The sequence below is a fragment of the Rhinatrema bivittatum genome, chromosome 3, assembly GCF_901001135.1.
Source record: "Rhinatrema bivittatum chromosome 3, aRhiBiv1.1, whole genome shotgun sequence".
Taxonomy (NCBI): Eukaryota; Metazoa; Chordata; class Amphibia; order Gymnophiona; family Rhinatrematidae; genus Rhinatrema; species Rhinatrema bivittatum.
In genome coordinates, this window is record NC_042617.1 from 44,222,949 (window position 1) to 44,245,074 (window position 22,126).

General features: G+C 40.7%; 1 protein-coding gene across 1 annotated transcript in view; it reads right to left on the bottom strand.

The window, feature by feature from the left end:
- SPATA17 (spermatogenesis associated 17) overlaps positions 1-22,126 on the bottom strand; it is a 544,292-nt gene that overhangs the window by 361,504 nt on the left and 160,662 nt on the right. The window contains exon 5 of the mRNA XM_029593186.1: positions 11,681-11,784. Coding sequence (XP_029449046.1) covers positions 11,681-11,784 — 104 coding nt within the window. The remainder of the gene's footprint in view (positions 1-11,680; positions 11,785-22,126) is intronic.

Here is a 22,126-nt window from a genome sequence, read left to right on the forward strand (position 1 = left end):
TCCCGGGCCCTCCGCTGGACCACCAGGGGGGGCGTCGGGAGGGTGGCACTGGGGGGGAGGCAGGGAGAGTCGGGGGCTGGCTGCCTGCCGCGGCGCCCCATAAGTCTCGGCGGCTGGTCTCCGGCTTCTGTGTGTGTGTGTGTATGTGATGTGTATGTGAGAAAGGAATCTGCCAGTTTAAAAAAATGAAGTGTGCTAATACATATACCTCAACTTTTGTGCTGATTTTTTTGAAAAGTTGGATGAAAGATGAAATTACTAAATTTTAAGAATCCCTCTGCTGGAAAATAAAATTTAACAAAGTGGGGTAGAGACAAATACTAAAGTAAAAAAAAAAAAATTAAAGTATTTAAAATGTTCATCTCAGCAAAATCACAAATTTAAGATACTGATGACAGGTGGGTTTTTTTTTTTTTTTAAAGCATAATTTAAGCATGAAGACTAGAATAATTCTAATCTGAAACAGTTTTGCTTTTTTTTTTTTTTAAGCCTTTAGGAAATGTATATTTTTTAATGACTAAGACTGGAGTCTTCCCATTTAAAAGGGAAGCTGACTAAGGATGTTTTTCTGTTCCATATCTCCCACATGAATAATCATACGACTGATAGTTTGAAGAAACACACTTGTTTTATTGCCTGAAAGCATAAAACAAGAGAAGGTGTAGGTGGCTGTCCCTTGGGAGGACAGAACCTGAAGGAAGGGTGTCATTTCGCCTTCTGATAGGAATGTGGTTTTCTTATTTAATGGTTGGGAGCATCACTTTCACTTTTAGTAAAAGTGAAAAATGCTGTAAGTCTGAAAGCAAGGTGCTTCTGTGAGTGTAATGTGTATGTGAGACAGGGAGAGTGCTTCTGTATGTGTGTGGTGTATATGTGAGTCAGGGAGGGTGCTTGCGTGTGTCAGTGTGTGTGTGCGAGAGAGATGGAGCATGTTTTTGGCTGGCTTGTGGCTGTGAGAGAGGGCAAGTGTGTGATTGAGCCTGTTTGTAAGTGAGATAGAACGTGTGTGATTGAGAGCTTGTGTGTAAGTGAAATAGAGAGAGCATGTGTGTGATTGAAAGCCTGTGTGTTAGTAAGAGAGAGCAAGAGCATTGTGTGATTGAGAGAGACTGGCCAGAGAGGTGACTGGTATGTGTGTGTGTGTGAGAGAGAGAGAGACTGGTTGGGGAGATGAGTGATGTGTGAGAGACAGAAACTGGTCCTGAGGGTGTGACTTGTGTGTGTGTGTGTGTGTGTGAGAGAGAGAGAGAAGAGACTGGTTGTGGTCCCTAAGGAAGAGGACTGTGAGGACAGCTTCAGCAGCTACTGCTGGTATGGCCTACAAGAGAAAGGAGTAGGAGAACTGCTGGAGAGGGTAAGTAAAGGTGGTTTGTTAAGTTCATTTTTCTTGATTGACTACCATTTTAATTATTGGGTAGTATGTGATGTGTCTGCTGTTTGAAATATTTTATTGGTGTTTGGTAAAGCTTTCAAAATTTGCATTAATCTTTAATTATTGGATATTCTATTCATCAGCTGTTTTGAAATTATCTTATTTGTATGGTTTTATAATTATGATTAATGATTTATATATCTTTATATTATTGATTTGTTTCACAAGGAATGGTGAAATTTTTGTTTTTCCATTGTTACACTGTATAGAGTCTGGCGTGATGCGTTTTACAGTTCAGTTTTTGTCTGCACATTTCTGTTTATACTTTATGTGGCTTTATTCTGTATTTGATGAGAGGTCTGTCTCTGCTCTGTATGTGTGACCATGATGAGAGATTCTGCTTGCATATAGTGTCTGTATAGGGATCATTAGCAATCGGGTTTGTTTTGTTTCCTCAGTAGGTGGTGTATTGGTATTCTAGGACCCAGTGTAATATTTACCCTTGCTTTTTCAAAGGTAGGGTTATTGTTGTTTGAGTCCTTGGTGTTATTACTGTTATGTTATGATGGGATTGCAGTATAGATTTTGAGTGTCTTTTTTGCGGGGTTTTGTGTTAGTTCACAATGTGCCTGGCAGTGGAAGGTGTTTGTGCTGCTGTTACTGTCAGGTGACACCAGAATTTGAAAATATCTTTTAGTATGATGAGCTGTAAGGGAAACATCCAAGCTCCATTGTTTAGGGGAATTTCAGTGGATGCACAGAGTTAGAGAACTGAAGATGCAGGATTTGTATTGACATTCTGTTCCTTCCTATATATTCCTGACTTCACTCTCATAGCCCTATAGAATTAGTTGAATGAGGCTATCAAATAATTTTATAGTGCGAAACTGGCCAGCTTTTTAAAATTACCCAGAAGAGCCTTTGGACTTTTTTATTAACATTTTTTTGTAATAACCAATTTTAAAGCAGGATCCATGCTATAGAGGTGGGTGTGATGAAGAAATGTCATTTTGGCTCCCCCCCCCCCCCCCCAAATTCTTCTGTCTAGAGACGCCACTGATTTTCTGTGACCTTAAGCATTAGTACAAGAAAGATTAAGGGGGCGATGCTGGAGAGGCACACAAATGCATTGGCCCCTGGGTGCCGGAGACCCTTGGTGCGCCACTGGGTGCAAGTTATATGGGGCCGCAAGCAGTGGCAAAGAGGAATGGAGATTTGGCGGGCCACGAGCAGTGCCCAACCTGCTTGTGACCGGAAAACCACACAGTCAACGGGTGTGATCGCGAATGAGGTAGGAGTCGGGGCCGAGACCGGGGGGTAGCGGCGCAACGGGGGGGCACAAGGGAGAAGGCTCGCCTAGGGCGCCAAATCCCCTTGCACCGGCCCTGTGTGCATGTGTCTGTGTGACAGCCTTTGTGTGCTTATGAATGTGTCTGTGTGAGAGTCTGTGTGTGTGTTTGTGTATGTCTGTGTGCCTGTGAGAGATTGTGTGTCACATTTAGGCTCTTACAGACATGCACACACACACACACACAAACAAAATCTATCTGTGAGGGAGAGGGAGCCTGTGTATGTGAGAAAGAGGGAGTTTGTGAGAAAATGAATGTGATCTTGTGCATGTGTGTGAGACAGAAGATAAAATTTGTGTGTGTTAGGAGTTAGCAGTCTGCTAGGGAGTTAGCAATCTGTAGTTATTTAGGAGAGTTGGGGTGGATCCTTGGACCAGTGGCAGATGACCACGCCCCCGGGGGAAGATCCCGAGAGGGACTACCGGTCAGGCTCAGAGTTAGGAGACAGACACACACTAGTTCTTTTATTAGACAGTATACTGAACCACCATAGGTGGCAGTAGTGAGCTGGAATGTATAGGCCCTCGAGGAGCGAGTACCTGGTTCCAGGGAAAGCTCTGAGAGAGCGATGGTAACTCACTGATATAGTTGGCAGTGATGACTTCCAGGCAGAAGAGAATACGGAGCAAGTCTGGGAACGAGGGCCCTCGAGAAGCGAGAAACAGTTCCAGACTGTCACCTGAAAAACAAAGGAGAGAGCGAGGCCCCCGAGGAGCGGGTACCCCTGGTAAGTCCGAGGAGGCAGAGTAGCTTAAGTAGAGTAACCCGTTGCTAACTCAATATGTTAGCAAATTCTAAGACCTTATATATCCACTGCGGGTGACATCATCTCAGAGGGACACCCCTGAGGTTCGCGCCATCGCCAGTACTTCAGTCGGGGCCACGCTGCGTGCGCACCCCTAGGCCTCCAGGAAACATGGCAGGTTGCAGCGTTTAGCCGGTCTGGGGACGCCGGAGGACATCGGCAGAAAGACGCCGCGGCAGCCAATCTTCCCGCGGGTGGAGGCACCAAAGAGGTAAGGAGGGCGGAGAGAGGGCATCGGGAACCGATGGACACAACATTGTGGCTCTACCTCCCCCAATCCACGACAATCTCAGAATGACTGGAAATCAAAAGATTCCAGGTATGGAAAGCAGGAGATTTTTTTTATCCTTATTAGTTTTAATTTTTGGGTGTACTCTGATGTTTCTGCTCTTTTGAACTATTTGATTTTTTTTAGGGGGGGGAATAAAAAATCCAGTAATTAAAAAATATTATATTCATCAGATGTTTTGAAAAATTGTATTGGTGTTTGGGAAATTTTGAATATTCTATTCATTAATTGATTTGAAATATTTATCTTTTTCTGATTATGATTTTACTATTATGATGTTTTATATTTCTTGATTTTATTATTTAATGTTTTATGAAGAATGGTAATGTTTCTATTTTTCCATTGCATATAGAATCTGACTTATTGTGGGTTGCAGTTCAATTCTTTTCAGCTCGTTTCTGTTTATACTTTCTGATCTCTTTATTCTGTAGTTGGTGAGGGCCTGTCTGTGTTCTGCATATGTGACCAAGGTGAGGTATTTTGCTGGCATGCAATTTCTGTGTGGAGATCTCTTGCAGACTAGTTTCCTAATAAGAGTTTTATTGGTGTTCTGGGGCCTGGTATAATATGTGCAGTGTTGCCTTTTCATAGATAAGGTTGTTAGGGTTGTTTTGGTATGGGAGGTTTACTATATTGTAATGGAAATTCAGTTTATTCATGGCTTTCTGAGGGCCAAGCCCACACCCAACACGCATTACAAAAAGTGTAAATCCATAGGAGCTCTAAAGTGTCTTTTTTGCAGAAATTTTTGTAGGCACCACAGCAGTGAATATAATATGCATGTTGTAAGTGATATTTTTCCTCAGAAGACTGTAGTTGTGAATGTTCTTTTTCATGTAAAATTTGTTATAAATGCATAATTTAATTGTGTGTGTCTGTAAAGGGTGTGGGAGTGAGTGTGTGTGTGTGTGTAAGTGGGTGGGTGAGTGGGTGGCATGTGTGCAAGGCTGTAAGGTTTGTCTAGGATACCCAATACCCTTCTCTATTCATGGATTCCGGGGGAGCATGTCCATTTTAAAAAATATAGATTGCTGGAGGGGCTAAGTTTTAGGTTTTAGGCCCAGGACAGAGACTTAATTAATCGGGGGGGGGGGGGGGGGGGGGCGAATGGACAGCACAGTAATTGTTCATATAGGGAAGCAAAAAAATAGCACCAACCCAGTTAGTGTGGGGTCTATATTGGAAGACCTATGAGGAGAGGCTGAAGGATTTAAATGTGTACACCCTGGAGGAGAGGAGCTGCAGGGGAGATATGATACAGACCTTCAGATACCTGAAAGGTATTAATAATGCACAAACATTAAACCTTTTCCACTGGAAAAGAATCTATACAAATAAGGGTAACGATATGAAACTGCAGGGAAGAAGACTCAGAACCAATATCAGGAAATATTTCTTCACAGAATTGATGATGTATGCCTGGAATGCTATCATGGAAGAAGTGGTGAAGACAAGATCAGTAATGGAGTTCAAGAAGGCATGGTATAATCTCTAAGGATCCCTAGAAGCTACAGGATAGAAATGAAGAAATTAGGTAGCCTATGTTAAATGTGGTTGTTATATTTCCACATTTTATTTATTTATTTATTTAATGGGTTTTATATACCGTCATTCAGAAATGTCAAAATAACGCCATCATAACGGTTTACAAAATAAGGTTACAGGGATAAGGGGGGTTAAACAAGGGATGCAAAGTACAAACTGTTATTAAGCATAGGGGATAACATGTAAGGATTTAGTTCAGTTTTTGTTTCATTTCTTATTTATGAAAACCTAGATGTGATAAATTTCATTTATTTATTCATGAGACTGGATTGGTGGGCGATGATGTTGTGTTGTTCATTGGGTGAGTTGGTATGCTTTGTTGAACAACCACGTTTTTAACTCCTTTTTGAAGGTTTTTAGGTTTTCTTGAGTTCTGAGCTTAGTCGGTAGGGAGTTCCAAAGTTTTGGGCTACCAAGGGAGATTGCTCTTTTATGGGTTGAGGTGAGTTGATTTGAGCGCGATGGTGGTGTTTTTAGGAGTCCCTTATTTGCTGATCTAAGGTTACTGCTTGGGGTATGTAGTTGTATGTAGGGGCTTAGCCAATTTTCTTGTTCTTCATATATAATTTTATGTAGGATAGATAGGACTTTGTATTCAATCCTGTATCTTATTGGTAGCCAATGAAGTGAAATAAGTGTTGGGGTGATGTGGTCATGCTTTTTTGCTCCTGTGAGGATTTTTGCAGCTGCGTTCTGCAGGATCTGGAGTGGGCGAATGGTGTTTAGAGGTAAGTTGAGAAGAAGAGAGTTGCAGTAGTCTATGTTGGAGAAAATTAGTAATTGGAGGACTGATCTGAAGTCATTGTTGAAGAGAAAAGGTTTTAAATGACGGAGTGTAAGTAGTTTATGACAACCGTCTTTGATTTTTGTTGATATATGGTTTTTGAATGAAAGTTCTCTGTCAATTATTACTCCGAGGTTGTGGGCATGGTTGACTGGAGATATGATCGAATTTTGGTTCATGAGGTTGAGCGGTGGTATTTGAGGAGAGTTGTTCTTGTTTCTACCCTTAACAGAAGGCATGGAGGCAGGGAGTAACCTGTATGGAATGGCAGTTCCTCCCCTTGATAGAAGGCATCAGATAAACTACATGGAGCAGCAATTACTACTGTAAACAGTCTGCTGGGCAGACTAGATGGACCACTTGGTCTTTAACTGCCATCATTTACTATGTTAGATGATATATCTGTTCAAATAGGTTGTCATTGCACATTTACAGATTGGAGGGTAGATATTATTAGTGCACTAATGCAGTATAAAATAAATAGTGCCTGCTCAAGAAAATAAACATATTCATTAGAAGAATGATAAAAGAAAAACTAAATAAACAGAGTAATTACAAATACCTAAAAAGTTCAAACTAGGAAATTAATAAAATTAGCTCTTATGCAATGTAGTCTTCTGCACTGTACATAAAATGACATGAATATATTTCTATGTACATTTAATGTCTGATATTTTCTAAAAATAAAAAACATGAAATTTAAAGCACTACAAACTGAAGAAAATACAGCATTCAAGTTAGACTGTAGTCAAAAGCGAAGATGATGGTTTTTCTGCAGTTCAAGCTAGTAATGTTTTATTAATGTTACCAATCTGTACTTCCATGCCTAATTTTTAATTTCATGATATCATTTTCTTGTTCATAACCTGGGGCAGATTTTGCATATCAGGCTAGAGGTTACAAGTGTACATATCTAACAACTGCACACTCAGCCTTTAAATTAATCAAACCAATTTATCTTTGTAAAAGGTTCCGTCTCAATATGAAAATATATTCCAAACTATGTGCTGAATAATTAACTACAGCATTAACTACAGACGAACTATAGCCAAGTCCAAGGTTATACGGTAGCCCACACAATTCAAACAAATCCTTAAATAGTAAATCAGTTTAAATGAAAAATTCAAAATTTAGGGATCTTTGCATTAAAACATGTGCTAAAAATCTTTTAGCTTGCACATCATTAAAAAGTTGTACAAAATGTTAGCATATGTGCACAAATAAATGTCCTCATAGCATGTTCACAGTAGTAGCATACATGTTAACCTAAAACTGTATAGCATCTCCATACATCATTCACCTGAGGGCTAAATAGCAACACAAAACACCATTCACGCATGCCAAACTAGGCATGCTCAATATTCTTTTCCTCAGTCATCCTCCTCATGATTTCTAATAGTATACAAGAAAGCCTGGCACAGCAGGCTAGCTATCAGTGCTGGTTGGGAGGATTGGGAGAACTAGCCATCAAAGGAGGTTGAAGGAGAACATAGAGGTGAAGAAGAAAGAAATAAAATGTCTAAAAGACTTTCCTTATACTGATTTTATGTAATACCATTCCATTGTTTGTCTATTGTTACAGGTCTGTGGGTGAGAAGAGAGTTGCTGTTTCTTTCAGTCAGCCTTCTGTATAAGTTTGGGTCTTGAAATACATGAGCGAGAGGATGTGGTAGGGAAAAGTATGGTGTGTGGAAAAGACAATTGACTGTGCCAGTGTGGGTAAAACATATGAGAAGTGAAAGTTTGAGTAGGTCTAATAAGGAGGAGAGGGAGGGATTGTGAATGTCAGTAGTTTATTTTATTTATTTATTTAAAAAAATGTATATGTCACTTCATCCAAGTTTCTAAATAGCTTCCGGATAAAACAGTCATATTTTCATACAAAATATGAGGCTACAGGAAAGAGGCATACAATAGCGCAGGGAGAGGCAGATAGGGAGAAAAGTGTGCTAGGGCAGGAGCATAGACACAGCAGTCAGGCCAGAGGAGGCCCATTACACACTGGGTGGAGGAACATAGGACAGCACAGCAGAGAGAAGAAGGGATGGGAGAAGGGAAAGGGAAGAGATGTCAAGGAGGCAGGAACTCTCCCAAGCACTTGCTTCTTATGTCTGTAAAGGAGACAGACCATACTGAAGAGGAGGAGGAGGAAATGCTAGAAGAAGAGGCAACAAAGGAAGTAGAGGAGGAGGAGCCAGAGGCTGAACTAGAAGCTACAGTAGGAGCATGACCACGCAAGTGGATATAGTGCTTCACTCAAGAAGAAAATATTGTATTCTGGATTTGGTCCTCAAGAACTTCAGCATGTTCTTTGGCAAGGACACCACAAGAAAATCACTTTCAGAAAAGGACTGGATCTGGAAACAAAGCAGCCGATTTTAAAAGCACAGCATGTAAATCCCAGGAGATATGAGTGTGGCCGGATTGCGCACACACTGCCGAGCGCATTTTCTGAGCAGCCCGTCCACGTGCGTATCTGCCAGTACGTGCGGAAGTGCTGGGTACTTGAAAAGGGGCAGGCTGGGGGTGGGGTCTGGGTGGGGATGGGGCAGGCACTGCCCCAGGAAAACGCACACCAGCCAGCTGCCAGTGTGCAGAACTTACTTCTGCTCAAGAGAGCAGGCAAGTTCAGAAACAAAAAACATTTATGTAGTAAGGTGGGAATTAGGAGACGAGGAAGAGAGGAGAAAAGGGAGGAAGGATAGGTAGGGGGTTAGGGAAGTTCCCTCCCAGACCACTCCTTTATTGATGTGGATTGGGTGGGAAATGGGGATGGCCCAATCGTGTCGCCACGGGTTGATTATAAAATACCCCATCCTTGAGCGTGCAAGTGGGCACCCGTGTGCATGTTATAAAATCAGTGCATCCCATTTAAAATTTACCTTAAATTAAATTAGAAGTCAACAGGTTTGGAGGTGCTCCCAGGACAATTGCACAAGAGAAACATTACTATGGGGACATTAAAAGAAATCTCCATTGAATGACTACCGTATGAGGAAAGGCTAAAGAAGTTAGGGCTGTTCAGTTTGGAGAAGAGATGACTGAGGGGCGATATGATAAGGTCTACAAATCATGAAAGGACTTGAACAAATTAATGTAAATCGGTTATTTACTCTCTCAGATAATAGAAGGACCAGGGGTCACTCCATGAAGTTAGCAAGTAGCTCATTTAAAACAAATCAAAGACAATTCTTTTTCACTCAGCGCATAGTTAAACTCTGGAATTCATTGCAAAGGGATATGGTTACAGCAGTTAGTGTAAGTGGGTTTAAAAACGGTTTGGATAAGTTCCTGAAGGAAAAATCCATAAAGTGCTTTTATGGTATTAATAACCAATAGTAGCTTGTGATTTATCTAATGTTTGGGTACTTGCCAGGTACATGTGACTTGGATTGGCCACTGTTGGAAACAGGATACTGGGCCTGATGGACCCTTGGTCTGACCCAGTATGGCATATCTTATGTTCTTATGTAAGAAAAGTCAACCATACCCATCAGAAGAAAAGAGGTGGACATGTCTATGCCATTCATGTCATACAATCCTAAACATTAGGCCTCAAAAGCACTGGGGTAAATCTGCACAGAACAGTGGCTACAACAATAAACATTAGTGGTACAACAGCATTGGGCTTCCAAGAAGGCTGGGGTGACCTGCATGGCCTAAACCAAATTTCAATGAGCACAGGGAGGTTGAATTACCTTTTTTCCTTTTTTAGCCATAGCATCGCTAACCCTGGTGACTGTGGAGATGATTACAAATCGTATTAATAAGACACAGAAAGGGGCCTGGGTGTTGGCTTAAGTATTAATTTTCTAAGAAGTTGAAGATGGTCAGGCCTGAAGTGACCTTCTAGCAGAATTGGTAGAAACTATCACTGTGGAAAACTTTAGCCATGATCGGAACAAAAGTGAATGGAAGGGGTGGAGAAAAGACAGGTAAATGACATTGGGTAAGGGAAAGTTGGTGTTGGATTGCATATGGGAATTAATATGTGCAGCTATCCAAAATGAATAAATCTCAACTAAGCAGAACATATTAGAATTTATCTGTCATCATTTATACTGTTATACCATCACAGCAACACCTTACTGAAAGATTAGAAGAAAGAGAATAAGGAGAGCTTGAGAAAGTAGAAGCAGTTGAGTATGAATAGATCTGTTTGAGGGGGAAGAAAGACACAGTTATGAGAAACTATAGTAAGATTAGAGAAGAAAGAAAAAATGTGTCAGAAAGAAAAGAATAAAGAAAAATGTGAATGTTATGGAGGCAGTGCATGCAAATTTTCTCTCATGCATATTCATTGTGGATATCCTGAAAACCTAACTGGCTGGTGGGCCGCCAGGACAGGGTTGGGGACCTCTGGTTTAGGGTATTAACCGCCGTAATAAGCAACTACCCCCATGATTATTTGTTTACCCAGATTGTGAAGTTCAGTCCTTGTTGGTTGTTGCCGACTGGCTGATGGGCCCTTAAGACAGGGTTGGGGACCACTGCCCTAAATCAATTAAGCCTGATACATCACTTTGAAAGCACATACAGCATTGCTATCTGCTTCAACGGTAGGGGGAAGTGAGGAAAACAGGATTTACATTCAGACATCATCCAACAAGGCATCGATGTGCAATCTGGGTAAACAAGCATCGGGGTAACTTGCTTGATGCGGTGGTTACAACCCTTAACAATAAGCCTTATGCTCACCTTTGATGCAACTCCAACATTACTCTCTGCATCAGTGACAGGGGATGGCAGGAGATTTGAATCAAACAGTTACCAACAAGAGCCCTGAAGTTGGTGGTTGGGGAAACAGATAAGTATGGGGAAATAAGTGTGGAAGCTTGCTGGGCAGACTAGATGGGCCGATTGGTCTTTTTCTGCTGTCATTTCTATGTTTCTCTGAAAACTGCCCTTCCCAAAATCTGTTTACAACAGACCATATAGTACAACAATTGTACAACCTGAAGATACAATGTTCTTTTTCCCCTATCCATCTCCCACATCACCATATAATTATTTTGGCCACACTTACATATGATACTGCCAAAAGTGTGAAGGCAACTTTTCCCTGAGTCTGTACCCTTCAGTGCACTCTACTGCCAAATCCACAGTTCACCTCTGAAATAGCTCAAGTTCTGTTAACCTCAGCGGTTAGGAGATCCTGAGCAGTAGTATTCAATGCTTCTGCAAAGCCATAGGTCATCTCCATGAAATATCTTTTAGACAAAAAAACAAGGAGTCCATTTCCAAAATATTTTTCTATAGAAACATTATTCTAGAAATATTTCTTTGAAATAAGGCCACTCATTACTTGGAGTGAGAAAAAGAGTAATGACTTCAGTAGATACAGAAGGCTTACTCAGAAGGCTAGTACTCAATTCAAAGAATATGATTAGTTATGGAAGAAACTAAAGCAATAGGTCAGGAGAAAGCACTCTGCCAGCTAGCCAACTAATCTTCTTAGCAAGGCACTTCATCCTAAACAAAAAAGGTTTATAAAAACATCACTATCTTTAAACCACAGTGTTTAGCATATCTTTACCTGATAATTTCATTGTTCGTGGTGATTTCTTCAAAATACTTCTGCAATGCATTACAATTATGGACATACTTTCGGACATAATAGCCTCGCCATATTTTCTGAATCTAAAAAATAAACTGCCAGTGATCAATATTATGCAACACTGTATTAAAATATTTAAAAATATTCAAATCATTTTTGGATTCTATTCAATTAGTTTGACTCTGATTTGACATTTATTTGTATAACACCTTTTACCAACATAGATAAATGTACAGTGGAATCAGACAGTTACACTAGACAAGAATATATAGCCAAAACAGTTCTGGAAAAGCAAAGGTTTGAGGGACAAGATCACCGCAGCTTGTTTTCACAGGTTAAGCAAGATGAATGCAGGAATGAAATACAGCTTTGATGTATGACATGGAGACAGCAGTATGGATGTGATGAAACAGGTTGTTCTTGAGTGTAGAGACAGGAAAGAAAAAGGTTCTAAGGTTAGATTTTTTTTAAAAAGAGGGGGCTGAGTAGAAAGTGCTGCGAGGTTAGAGATGAGAGATACTGAAGGTATGTACTAGATTAGATCATGGGAGTGAGATAGAAATGTGCTGTTTTATGGAGAATCAAGAAACTGTGTAACCAATGGAAGAAAAGCTAAAGTACAGTAACATGAGAAAAAAAACTGAAACTAGCAGCCAAGTTCAGGAGATGGTGAAGTGGACAGGTGTGAGAGTGAAGATGACCAGAGAGAAGAATGTAGTACTGATCTAGATGGGAGAGCAGAAGAGCATTAACCAGAACAATAAAGAGATAGAAACATATGTGACAAAAGTTTAGGAGTTGAGAGCAACCTAATCTGAATAGACAAAAGGAAGTTTGCAACCATAAATGGTGTTTTCTGTAGCTAGCAGGATGATATAGCCATGCTATCCTGGGAGATGTCAACCGGTGTTGCGGGGTGGAGCTGTCTCTCCAAGCTCGCAGAGCTTTCCACTTGTGCGGCTCTTCCCGTGCGTCTTGTGCAAGTCTGCTCAGTTCTTGATAAAGCTGATCTATTTATTTATTTATTTCTGCTTCTTATATACCATCGTTCCAACAGAAGATCAGAATGGTTCACATAAATTGCATTAGATTGCATTGTATAATATTGTATTAACAGGTTCTTATTTAAAGTAATAGTTTCTATTTTAATACTATTGAATAATCAATACATTCAAAGTTAACAATCTAATATTGATATTTACTGTTTCAGTTTTGAATACATTTTAGTCAATTATTATTTGCTGTGCTGAGAAGTAATATTTCTGGAATAATAATGTTCTTTAAGTGGTTTATTTAATATTTCATAGGCTTTTCTGAAGAGCCAGGTTTTAAGGTCTTGTTTGAATTTCTTTTTTTCCGTTAACAGTCTTATTGATTCAGGAAGTTCGTTCCATGGTTGAGGTCCTGCTATTGTGAACATTCGTTTTCTTATTTGGGTTAGATGAGTGTTCAGATTTGAAGGAACTGTACGAAGGTTTTTATTTTGAGATCTGAGATCTCTTTGTGGGTTGTAGCTTTTTATTGTTATTCCTGGAGGAGGTGGATCATAGTTGTTTATAATATTAAAGATGAGGGATAATACTTTGTAATGGATTCTGAACTTTATTGGAAGCTAGTGAAGGCTGATTAGAGAAGGGATAATATGATCACATTTTCTAGTTCCCGTAAGGAGTCTTGCTGAAGCATTTTGGAGAAGTTGTGGTGGTTTAATAGTGCTGGCGGGAAGGCCCAACAGAAGTGAGTTGCAATAGTCCAGGTTCGAAAATATTAAAGTTTGTAGGACTGTGTGGAAGTCTTGGAAGGTAAATAATGGTTTTAGATGGTGTAAGATTCTGAGTTTGGAATACCCAGTGTCGAAAGCCGCCGATAGATCTAATAGGATCAATAGGAAGGCCTGTCCTTTGTCGAGGCTCAAAGTCAGGTAGTCCGTAAGTGAAATGAGTAGTGATTCGGTACTTGAGGCTTTTCTGAAACCGAATTGAGTAGGGAATAGAATTTTGTGTTCTTCTATGTAATCCGATAGTTGCGTGTTTACTAGTTTCTCCATCACCTTGGCAATGAAAGGAAGATTGGAAATTGGACGGTAGCTGTTAGGATCTTTGGGGTCCAGATTAGGTTTCTTGAGAAGCGGTTTGATGGATGCTAGTTTAAGGTCATCTGGATAGTAACCCTGGGTGAATGAGCAGTTTATGATGTCCGCTAGAGATTTGTTTATGGTGTCTGGGGTTAGAAGTAGTAATTTAGATGGGATTTGGTCGAAGGGATGAGAAGAAGGTTTCATTTTCTTCAGAAGTGTTTGGATCTCTGCGGAGGTGGTGAGTTCAAAAGATTGTAGGGATATTTCCTTGTTGTGGAGTACGTAAGTGCTGGCTGGAGTGCCTGTATTGGGCTTAAGATGTGTTAGAAGGTTTGTAATTTTATTACTGAAGAAGAGTGCCAGCTCATCAGCTTTTGATTGAGCTTGTTGTTTAATTTTATTTAATGTTGTTTATTGTTGTTTAATGTTGTTTAATTTTACTTGAAAAGTTCTATTCTTAAGGAAGGAGGAGAACCATTTTGAATTTTTCTATCAAGTCCAATTTTTTTTAGTTGTTGTCAGAGTAGATGATGGGCCACAGTGTCAAATGCTGCTTTTAAGTCTAGTAGAACCAGTAAATATGATTCATTATGTTCAAATCCTTTTAGTATGTTGTTTGTTAGGGATATGAGTAGAGTTTCAGTTGAATGTTTTTTTCTACATCCAAACTGGTTTGGGAATAGAATATTGTTATCATCCAGATGATTTTCTAATTGAGATAAACTGCTTTTTCTAAAGCTTTTGAGATGAAAGGTAAATTTGAGATTGGTCTATAGTTGTCCCAGTCATCTAATTCTCCAGTTTTATTTTTCAACGTTGGTTTCACAATAGCTTGTTTTGCCATCTTGGGGACTATTCCTTCTGATAGAGAGTGGTTTATTATTATTGTGATTATTCGTGTGATTACAGTCTTTACTTTTTTAAGGGTATTAGTGGGGATAGGATCTAGTGGATGGGACACAGGTTTCATTTTATTGATTATCTGATTCACTTCTAATTTTGATACTGTGTTGAAAGAGGTCTATTTTGATTTGGTAGGGCAAGTTTCTGAGTTATCTACTTGATGGTCATGGGGGAATTGTGACTTGAGAGTATTTATTTTTTGCAGAAGATAGTTTGCATAATCATTGCATGAGGTTTTTGTGAAGTGGAGGATGTTGGATCTTTGATAAGGTTTCTTACTGTTTCATAGAGAAGTTTAGAGTTGTAGATTAGTCCATGAATTTAATTAGCATACTACTGTTTTCTTGTTTTATTTATTAGTTCTCAGTATTTAGATAGTTGTAATTTGTATTTTGCAAGGTTTTCTGTTGATTGTTTTTTTCTCTATTGCATCTCATATTTTCTTAGGGTTTGTTTGGTGCATCGTAAGTCTTCTTTGTATCATGGTTTCTTTTGTTTTGAATAATTTTCTTTTTTGTGGACGTTTTTTTCTTGTTCAGGACATAGATCACGGCTATTTCGTTGATGGTTTTTTGCCAGAGATCAAAAGGTAATGAAATATTGATTATATCTGAATCTAAAAATTTATGTTTGATATGTTCTTCTAGAATTTTGGGTTCTAATTTTTCTGTATTTGATAGTTTGATTATATTTATTTTTTATTTTTTGTAAGGTTTGGATTGTAATATTAGCTTTGATTAGTTGATGGTCTGACCATGGTACAGTTTTTTGGGATAGATTAATTTGGTAGTTATTTTGATTAGCAAAAATAAGGTCAAGAATATGGCTTGGCTTGTGTGTTGGTTTAGTTACAAATTGGTTCCATCCCATGGCTTTCATTGTGTCTAGGAATATTTTACAAGAGTTCGATTTAGGTGTGTTATCTATATATAGGTTGAAGTTTCCTGCAATTATGGTTGTTTCTCGGTTTGGGAATGATTTTGTGAAGATTTCAATTAAAGGTGAACAATCTTTTAGGAGTGTTCCTGGTGGGCTATATATTAGACCAATATTTCTTTTTTGAGATTTAAGTATTGCCACTTCACATAGCGGCTTTATCTTAATTTTGTATGGATTAAGTTTAAGTTCTTTTTTGCAAATTATTAAGAGGCCTCCTCCTTTTCTTTTAGGTCTGGAAAAATGGAACATTTCATGGTTTGGACATTCAATTTGGTTTAGAAGAACATTGTCATAGTCTTTTAGCCATGTATCAGTTATGCAGAATATGGAGGGGTTTAGATCTTCTATTATGTCATTTATAAGTGGAATTTTGTTTTTTGCTAGGGATTGTACATTTGTTAGTAGAAATATCAGTATAAGGAATGGGAGGTTTTCAGTTAGATTGTTGTTACACTTTGGATAAATCAGATTACAGTAATTTAAGAACATAAGAACATAAGAAAATGCCATATTGGGTCAGACCAAGGGTCCATCAAGCCCAGCATCCTGTTTCCAACAGTGGCCAATCCAGGCCATAAGAACCTGGCAAGTACCCAAAAACTAAGTCTATTCCATGTAACCATTGCTAATGGCAGTGGCTATTCTCTAAGTGAACTTAATAGCAGGTAATGGACTTCTCCTCCAAGAACTTATCCAATCCTTTTTTAAACACAGCTATACTAACTGCACGAACCACATTCTCTGGCAACAAATTCCAAAGTTTAATTGTGCGTTGAGTAAAAAAGAACTTTCTCCGATTAGTTTTCTTCTGATTTTTTTTTTTGTTTGTTTTTTCATTAGGTATCTGCAATTTATTTTGTTTTGTATTTTTTGAATGGATAAAGATGTCCCCATTTTCGAAGCTTTTTATTTTATTGAGTTTGAAGTTATATAAATTTTTGTAGATTTTTGAGGATTTATTTTGGTTTCAAGCTGCACTTCAGGCTTACTGCTGTTTAAATTGTTTTTCTGTGCTGCTATAGAAAATAACTAGAACTGGCTGTCCAGGGAGGTGAGACGGGTAGCATGGCTAAATCATCCTGCTATCTAAGGAAAACATGGTTTACGGTAAGCAAACTTGCTTTTTTTTCCATTGATAAGAAGGCTTATTTAGTCATGTTGTCCTGGGAGTCCTAAGCTGTGGGTTGCTTCGAGTTAGTCTCTGTCAAAAATACTATACTAGCGACCCAAGCATCTGGTGAACACCTGTTAAGTTCTTTGGAAGCGATGTAAAACTGCTGATCCCAAGGCACTGTCTGCCGCTGATTGTTAATCTAGATAGTAGTGAGATGTGAAGACATGAATGGATGACCAGGTTGCTGTTTTACAGATGTCCCGGATTAGAACATTATGTAGGTACACTAACGAGTTTGCAGTCGCTCATACCTGATATGCTGTCACTGTAACCGTTAGCACTGTAGCGTGCGCAGTGTAGCAAAAATGAATACAATATGTTGTCCAGTTGGATAGAGTCCTTTTAGATAGTGCTTTCCCTGGATTATTTGGATTAAACAAGATGAAAAGTTGGGAAGTTTGGCTGACCACTTGAGTCTTAGCCAGGTAGAAGGCAAGAGCTCTTTTGTAGTCCAATGTGTGAAGTAGTTTTTTCCTTTTATTTGCATGAGGTTTCAAGAAGAAAATGGGTAGTGAGATTGCTTGGTTCACGTGGAATGTCAACCCTACTTTTGGTAGGAAGGTCGGGTGAATACGCAGTAAGACTTTGTCATGGTGAATCTGCAAGTAGGGAGAATAGTTCACTAGTGCTTGAAGTTCACTTACTCTCCTATTGGAGGTGCTGGCGATTAGGAAAAGCACCTTCCAAGTGAGATATTTTAAGGAAGCAGATTCCATTGACTCAATCAGTGCTTCCATTAAGACAATATTTATATCCCACGGTACAGGAGGTGTAATTACTGGTGAGTGATTAGATTTCAGCAAAGCTTTTGATACGGTTCCACACAGGAGACTGGTGAATAAAACAAGAAGCTTAGGAGTGAGTGCCGAGTTGGTGACCTGGATTGCAAACTGGTTGACGGACAGAAGACAATGTGTGATGGTAAATGGAACTCTCTCTGAAGAGAGAGCGGTTTTAAGTGGTGTACCACAAGGATCGGTGTTGGGACCGGTCCTGTTCAATATCTTTGTGAGCGACATTGCGGACGGGATAGAAGGTAAGATTTGTCTTTTTGTGGACGACACTAAGATCTGCAAATGAGTGGACACGCCGGAAGGAGTGGAGAGAATGAGACGGGATTTAAGGAAACTGGAAGAGTGGTCGAAGATATGGCAGCTGAGATTCAATACCAAGAAGTGCAAAGTCATGCATATGGGGAGTGGAAATCCGAATGAACTGTATTCGATTGGGAGGGAAAGGCTGATGTGCACGGAGCAGGAGAGGGACCTAGGGGTTATAGTGTCTAATGAAATGAAGTCTGCGAAACAATGCGACAAGGCGATAGCAAAAGCCAGAAGAATGCTGGGCTGCATAGAGAGAGGAATATCGAGTAAGAAAAGGGAAGTGATTATCCCCTTGTACAGGTCCTTGGTGAGGCCTCACCTGGAGTACTGTGTTCAGTTCTGGAGACCGTATCTACAAAGAGACAGAGACAAGATGGAAGCGGTACGGAGAAGAGTGACCAGAAAGGTGGAGGGTCTTCATCGGACGTCATACGAAGAGAGATTGAAGAATCTAAATATGTACACCCTGGAGGAAAGGAGGAGTAGGGGTGATATGATTCAGACCTTCAGATACTTGAAAAACTTTAACGATCCAAAGACAACGACAAACCTTTTCCGTCAGAAAAAAATTAGCAGAACCAGAGGTCATGAGCTGAGGCTCCAGGGAGGAAGACTAAGAACCAATGTCAGGAAATATTTCTTCACGGAGAGAGTGGTGGATGCCTGGAATGCCCTTCCGGAGGAAGTAGTGAAGTCCAAAACTGTGAAGGACTTCAAAGGGGCATGGGATAAACACTGTGGATCCATCAGGTCTAGAGGAAGTGTATAAAGAGAAGGCAGCAAAACACTGCACGGAGCGGCAGTAGCCACAGAGGCATTCACGGAGCGGGATGCCAGTGGCCAGTGGTTGGTGTTCCACCTTCACGGAGCGGAAGGATGGAGGGCTGCCATCTCAAAATTTAAAAAAAACAAAAACAGGGGTGGGCAAGAGTATGTAAAATTAACGAAGAGTTCATAAGCTATAGGTATTACCAATTATTAGGCTTATTCAATATTTGTTGATAGATAATGTGGTTTTCAATGCATACTTCACTTTCAATACATATCCAACATAGCTCTCTGCTTCAACAGCAGGGGAGAAGAAAAACTAATACTTCACGCATATCCAGCAAGGCTCTCTGCTTCAACGGCAGGGGAGAAGTAAAACTAATACTTCACGCATATCCAGCATAGCTCTCTGCTTCAACGGCAGGGGAGAAGTAAAACTAATAGTTCACGCATATCCAGCATATCTCTCTGCTTCAACGGCAGGGGAGGAAGACCGACACTTCACTTTCAATACATATCCAGCATAGCTCTCTGCTTCAACAGCAGGGGAGAAGAAAAACTAATACTTCACGCATATCCAGCATAGCTCTCTGCTTCAACGGCAGGGGAGAAGTAAAACTAATAGTTCACGCTTATCCAGCATAGCTCTCTGCTTCAACGGCAGGGGAGAAGAAAAACAACCAATAAGGGCTGAATAACATAGTCTGGGTAAACAAATAAGTATGGGTGTAGCTTGCTTATTGCGGCGGTTACTACCCCTAAATAATCAAGCTTGATATTTCACTTGGATGCAGCTCCATCACTGCTCTCTGCATTAATGGTGGGGGTGAAAGGGAAATAGAACCAAAGGTTACTAGGAGCCAAGAGAAACAGATAAGTATGAGAAAAAAAGAAGTGCGAAACTTGCTGGGCAGACTGGATGGGCCGATTGGTCTTCTTCTGCCACCATTTCTATGTTTCTATGAGTGGATGAGTAATAAACCTCTTATAAAATGTGATATGAGAGGATGTGATGAAATGGTGTTACTCTGCTTTGAAGTGTGATACACTGCTATTGCACTAAGGTGTACTCGTAGCGATGTGACTAAAAGGCCTGAAGTAGAAAGAGAATGTAAGTACTGTAGTAAATCAGCCATAGAGTTACTAAAGGGGTCTAGAGCCTGCTGGCTGCACCAGTTAGAGTACCTTTTCCACTTAAAAGCATAGTTCCTTCGTGTAGAAGGTTTTCTAGATGCTATCAGAATATTCGTGATATGAGATGGAAGTTGGAAATGTTTTAGAACTTCCCGCTCAATCTCCATGCTGTTTGTTGCAGGGATGAATGTATCGGATGAACAAGGGTTCCTATCTCCTGGGTTGTATGTGAGAACTGTCGCCCAAGCTTATCAGGATCTGGGTGGAAAGTTGTACCAGATAGGCGTACCACAGTTGTTGTGGCCATGCTGGAGCAATGAGAATCATGTTTGCTTTGTCTGAGATACACTTCTGAATTGTTCGAGAAATTAGCAGAATCAGAAAATACACATACATGAGTCCTTTTGATTAAGGGATCAAAAATGTGTCCTGTGCTATTTGATGGTCACTGGATAGAATCAAGCAGAAATTGATCAGTTTTGTGTTGTGTTCCAATGCAAATAGATCTATGTATGGTGCTCCTCAGCAGTTGAAAAAGTCATCCACCACCATCTAGTCTAGGGACCATTCGTGTGGGTGAAAAATTCTGCTGAGTCTGTCTGTTTCCATGTGTACTAGTTCTGGAAGATAGGATGCTTGAAGAAACGTGTTGTTCTTTTCTGCCCATTTCTATATCCGTACCACCTTCTTGCACAATGTCCTGCTACTGGACCCTCCTTTCTTGTTTATATAGAACAAGTCTACTTAATTGTCCATATGGATCATTACAGACTTCCACCGAAGGGTTGGGGCAAAGGTGACTACTGTGTTTCTTACTGCCCTTAACTCCAAAAGATTTATTGGGAACTGAGCTTCTTTCAAGTGCCAAACTCCTTGTTTTTTTTGGTGAAGAAGATGGGCTCCCCAGCCCTTCTTGGAGGCGTTGGTTGTTAGAATTTATTGGTGATTGGGGTATCTGAAAGGTGCTCCACCTGTGAGTACTGAGGGCCTTAGCCACCAGGCTATGTCCTTTTTCAGAGAGGCTGTGATTCGAATTCTCTTTGACATGGGTTGTTTGCGCTGATTCCATTGCGACTTCAAGCCCCATTGCAATCATCGCATATGTAAATAATTGTGAGGGACTACATGAATTGCCGCTGCCATGTGTCCCAACAATATCAGAACATGATGAACATTTGTAAAGGTCTGATGAAGGAGTGCTGTGCAGAAGACACACAGGGGTAGATTTTAAATGGGTTACGCGCATAAGTTATGTGCGTAACCCTTTAAACACCCCCCCCCCCCCTAAGCGCGCCAAGCCTATTTTGCATATGCTTGGTGGTGCGCGCAAGCCCTGGGACACGCGTAAATCCCGGGGCTTTCCTGGGGGGTGGGGGATGTCAGGGGCGTGTCGCGGCGGCGCGTTCCGAGGGCATGGCTGCAGGCGTGTTCCGGCCCAGGGGAGTTCCTGGGGCGTGGCCGCAGCCTCCGGACCAGCCCCTGGACCAGAACCTGATGCGCGGGCACCTGGCCCGCGCACGTGAGTTACGCCTGCCTCGAGCAGGTGTAACTTTGTCGACAAAGGTAGGGGGGTATAGATAGGGCTGGGGGGGTGGGTTAGGTAGGGGAAGGGAGGGGAAGGGAGGGGAAGGTGGGGGGAGGCCGAAGGAAAGTTCCCTCCAAGGCCGCTCCGATTTTGGAGTGGCCTTGGAGGGAACAGGCAGTGCGCACAAGGCTCGGCGCACGCAAGGTGCACAAATGTGTACCCCCTTGCACGCGCCGACCCCGGATTTTATAAGATACACGCGGCTACACGTGTATCTTATAAAATCCGGTGTACTTTTGTTTGTGCCTGGTGTGCGAACAAAAGTACGAGCGGGCGCACTTTTATAAAATCTACCCCACAGTGTCTGTGCCCTGTCCTCGGGGAGAAACACCCTGCATAATGGCATGTGAATCTTTCTCCTATAAACTGAAGAACCTGAAAAGGGTCGAGGTGAGATTTTTTATAATTTATGATAAACCCCTGACCTTCCAGGATTCAGATTGTCTGGAGTAAGTGTTGATGAACAGACTACATATCTGGAGACACAATGAGCCAATCATCGAGATACGGGGAAAATCTTGATTCTCTGTTAACATAAATGGGCCATAACTACTGCCAGACATTTTGTGAAGACTCTCGGGGCAGAAGAGAGTCCAAGCAGGAGCACCTTGTATTGGTAATGTTGATTTCCAACCTGCAAACAGAGGTATTTCCAATATATATTGTGAATGGGGATGTGAGTGAATGCATCCTTTAGGTCCAGGGAGCATATCCAATTGTTGGGTTGGAGAAAGGATAGGAT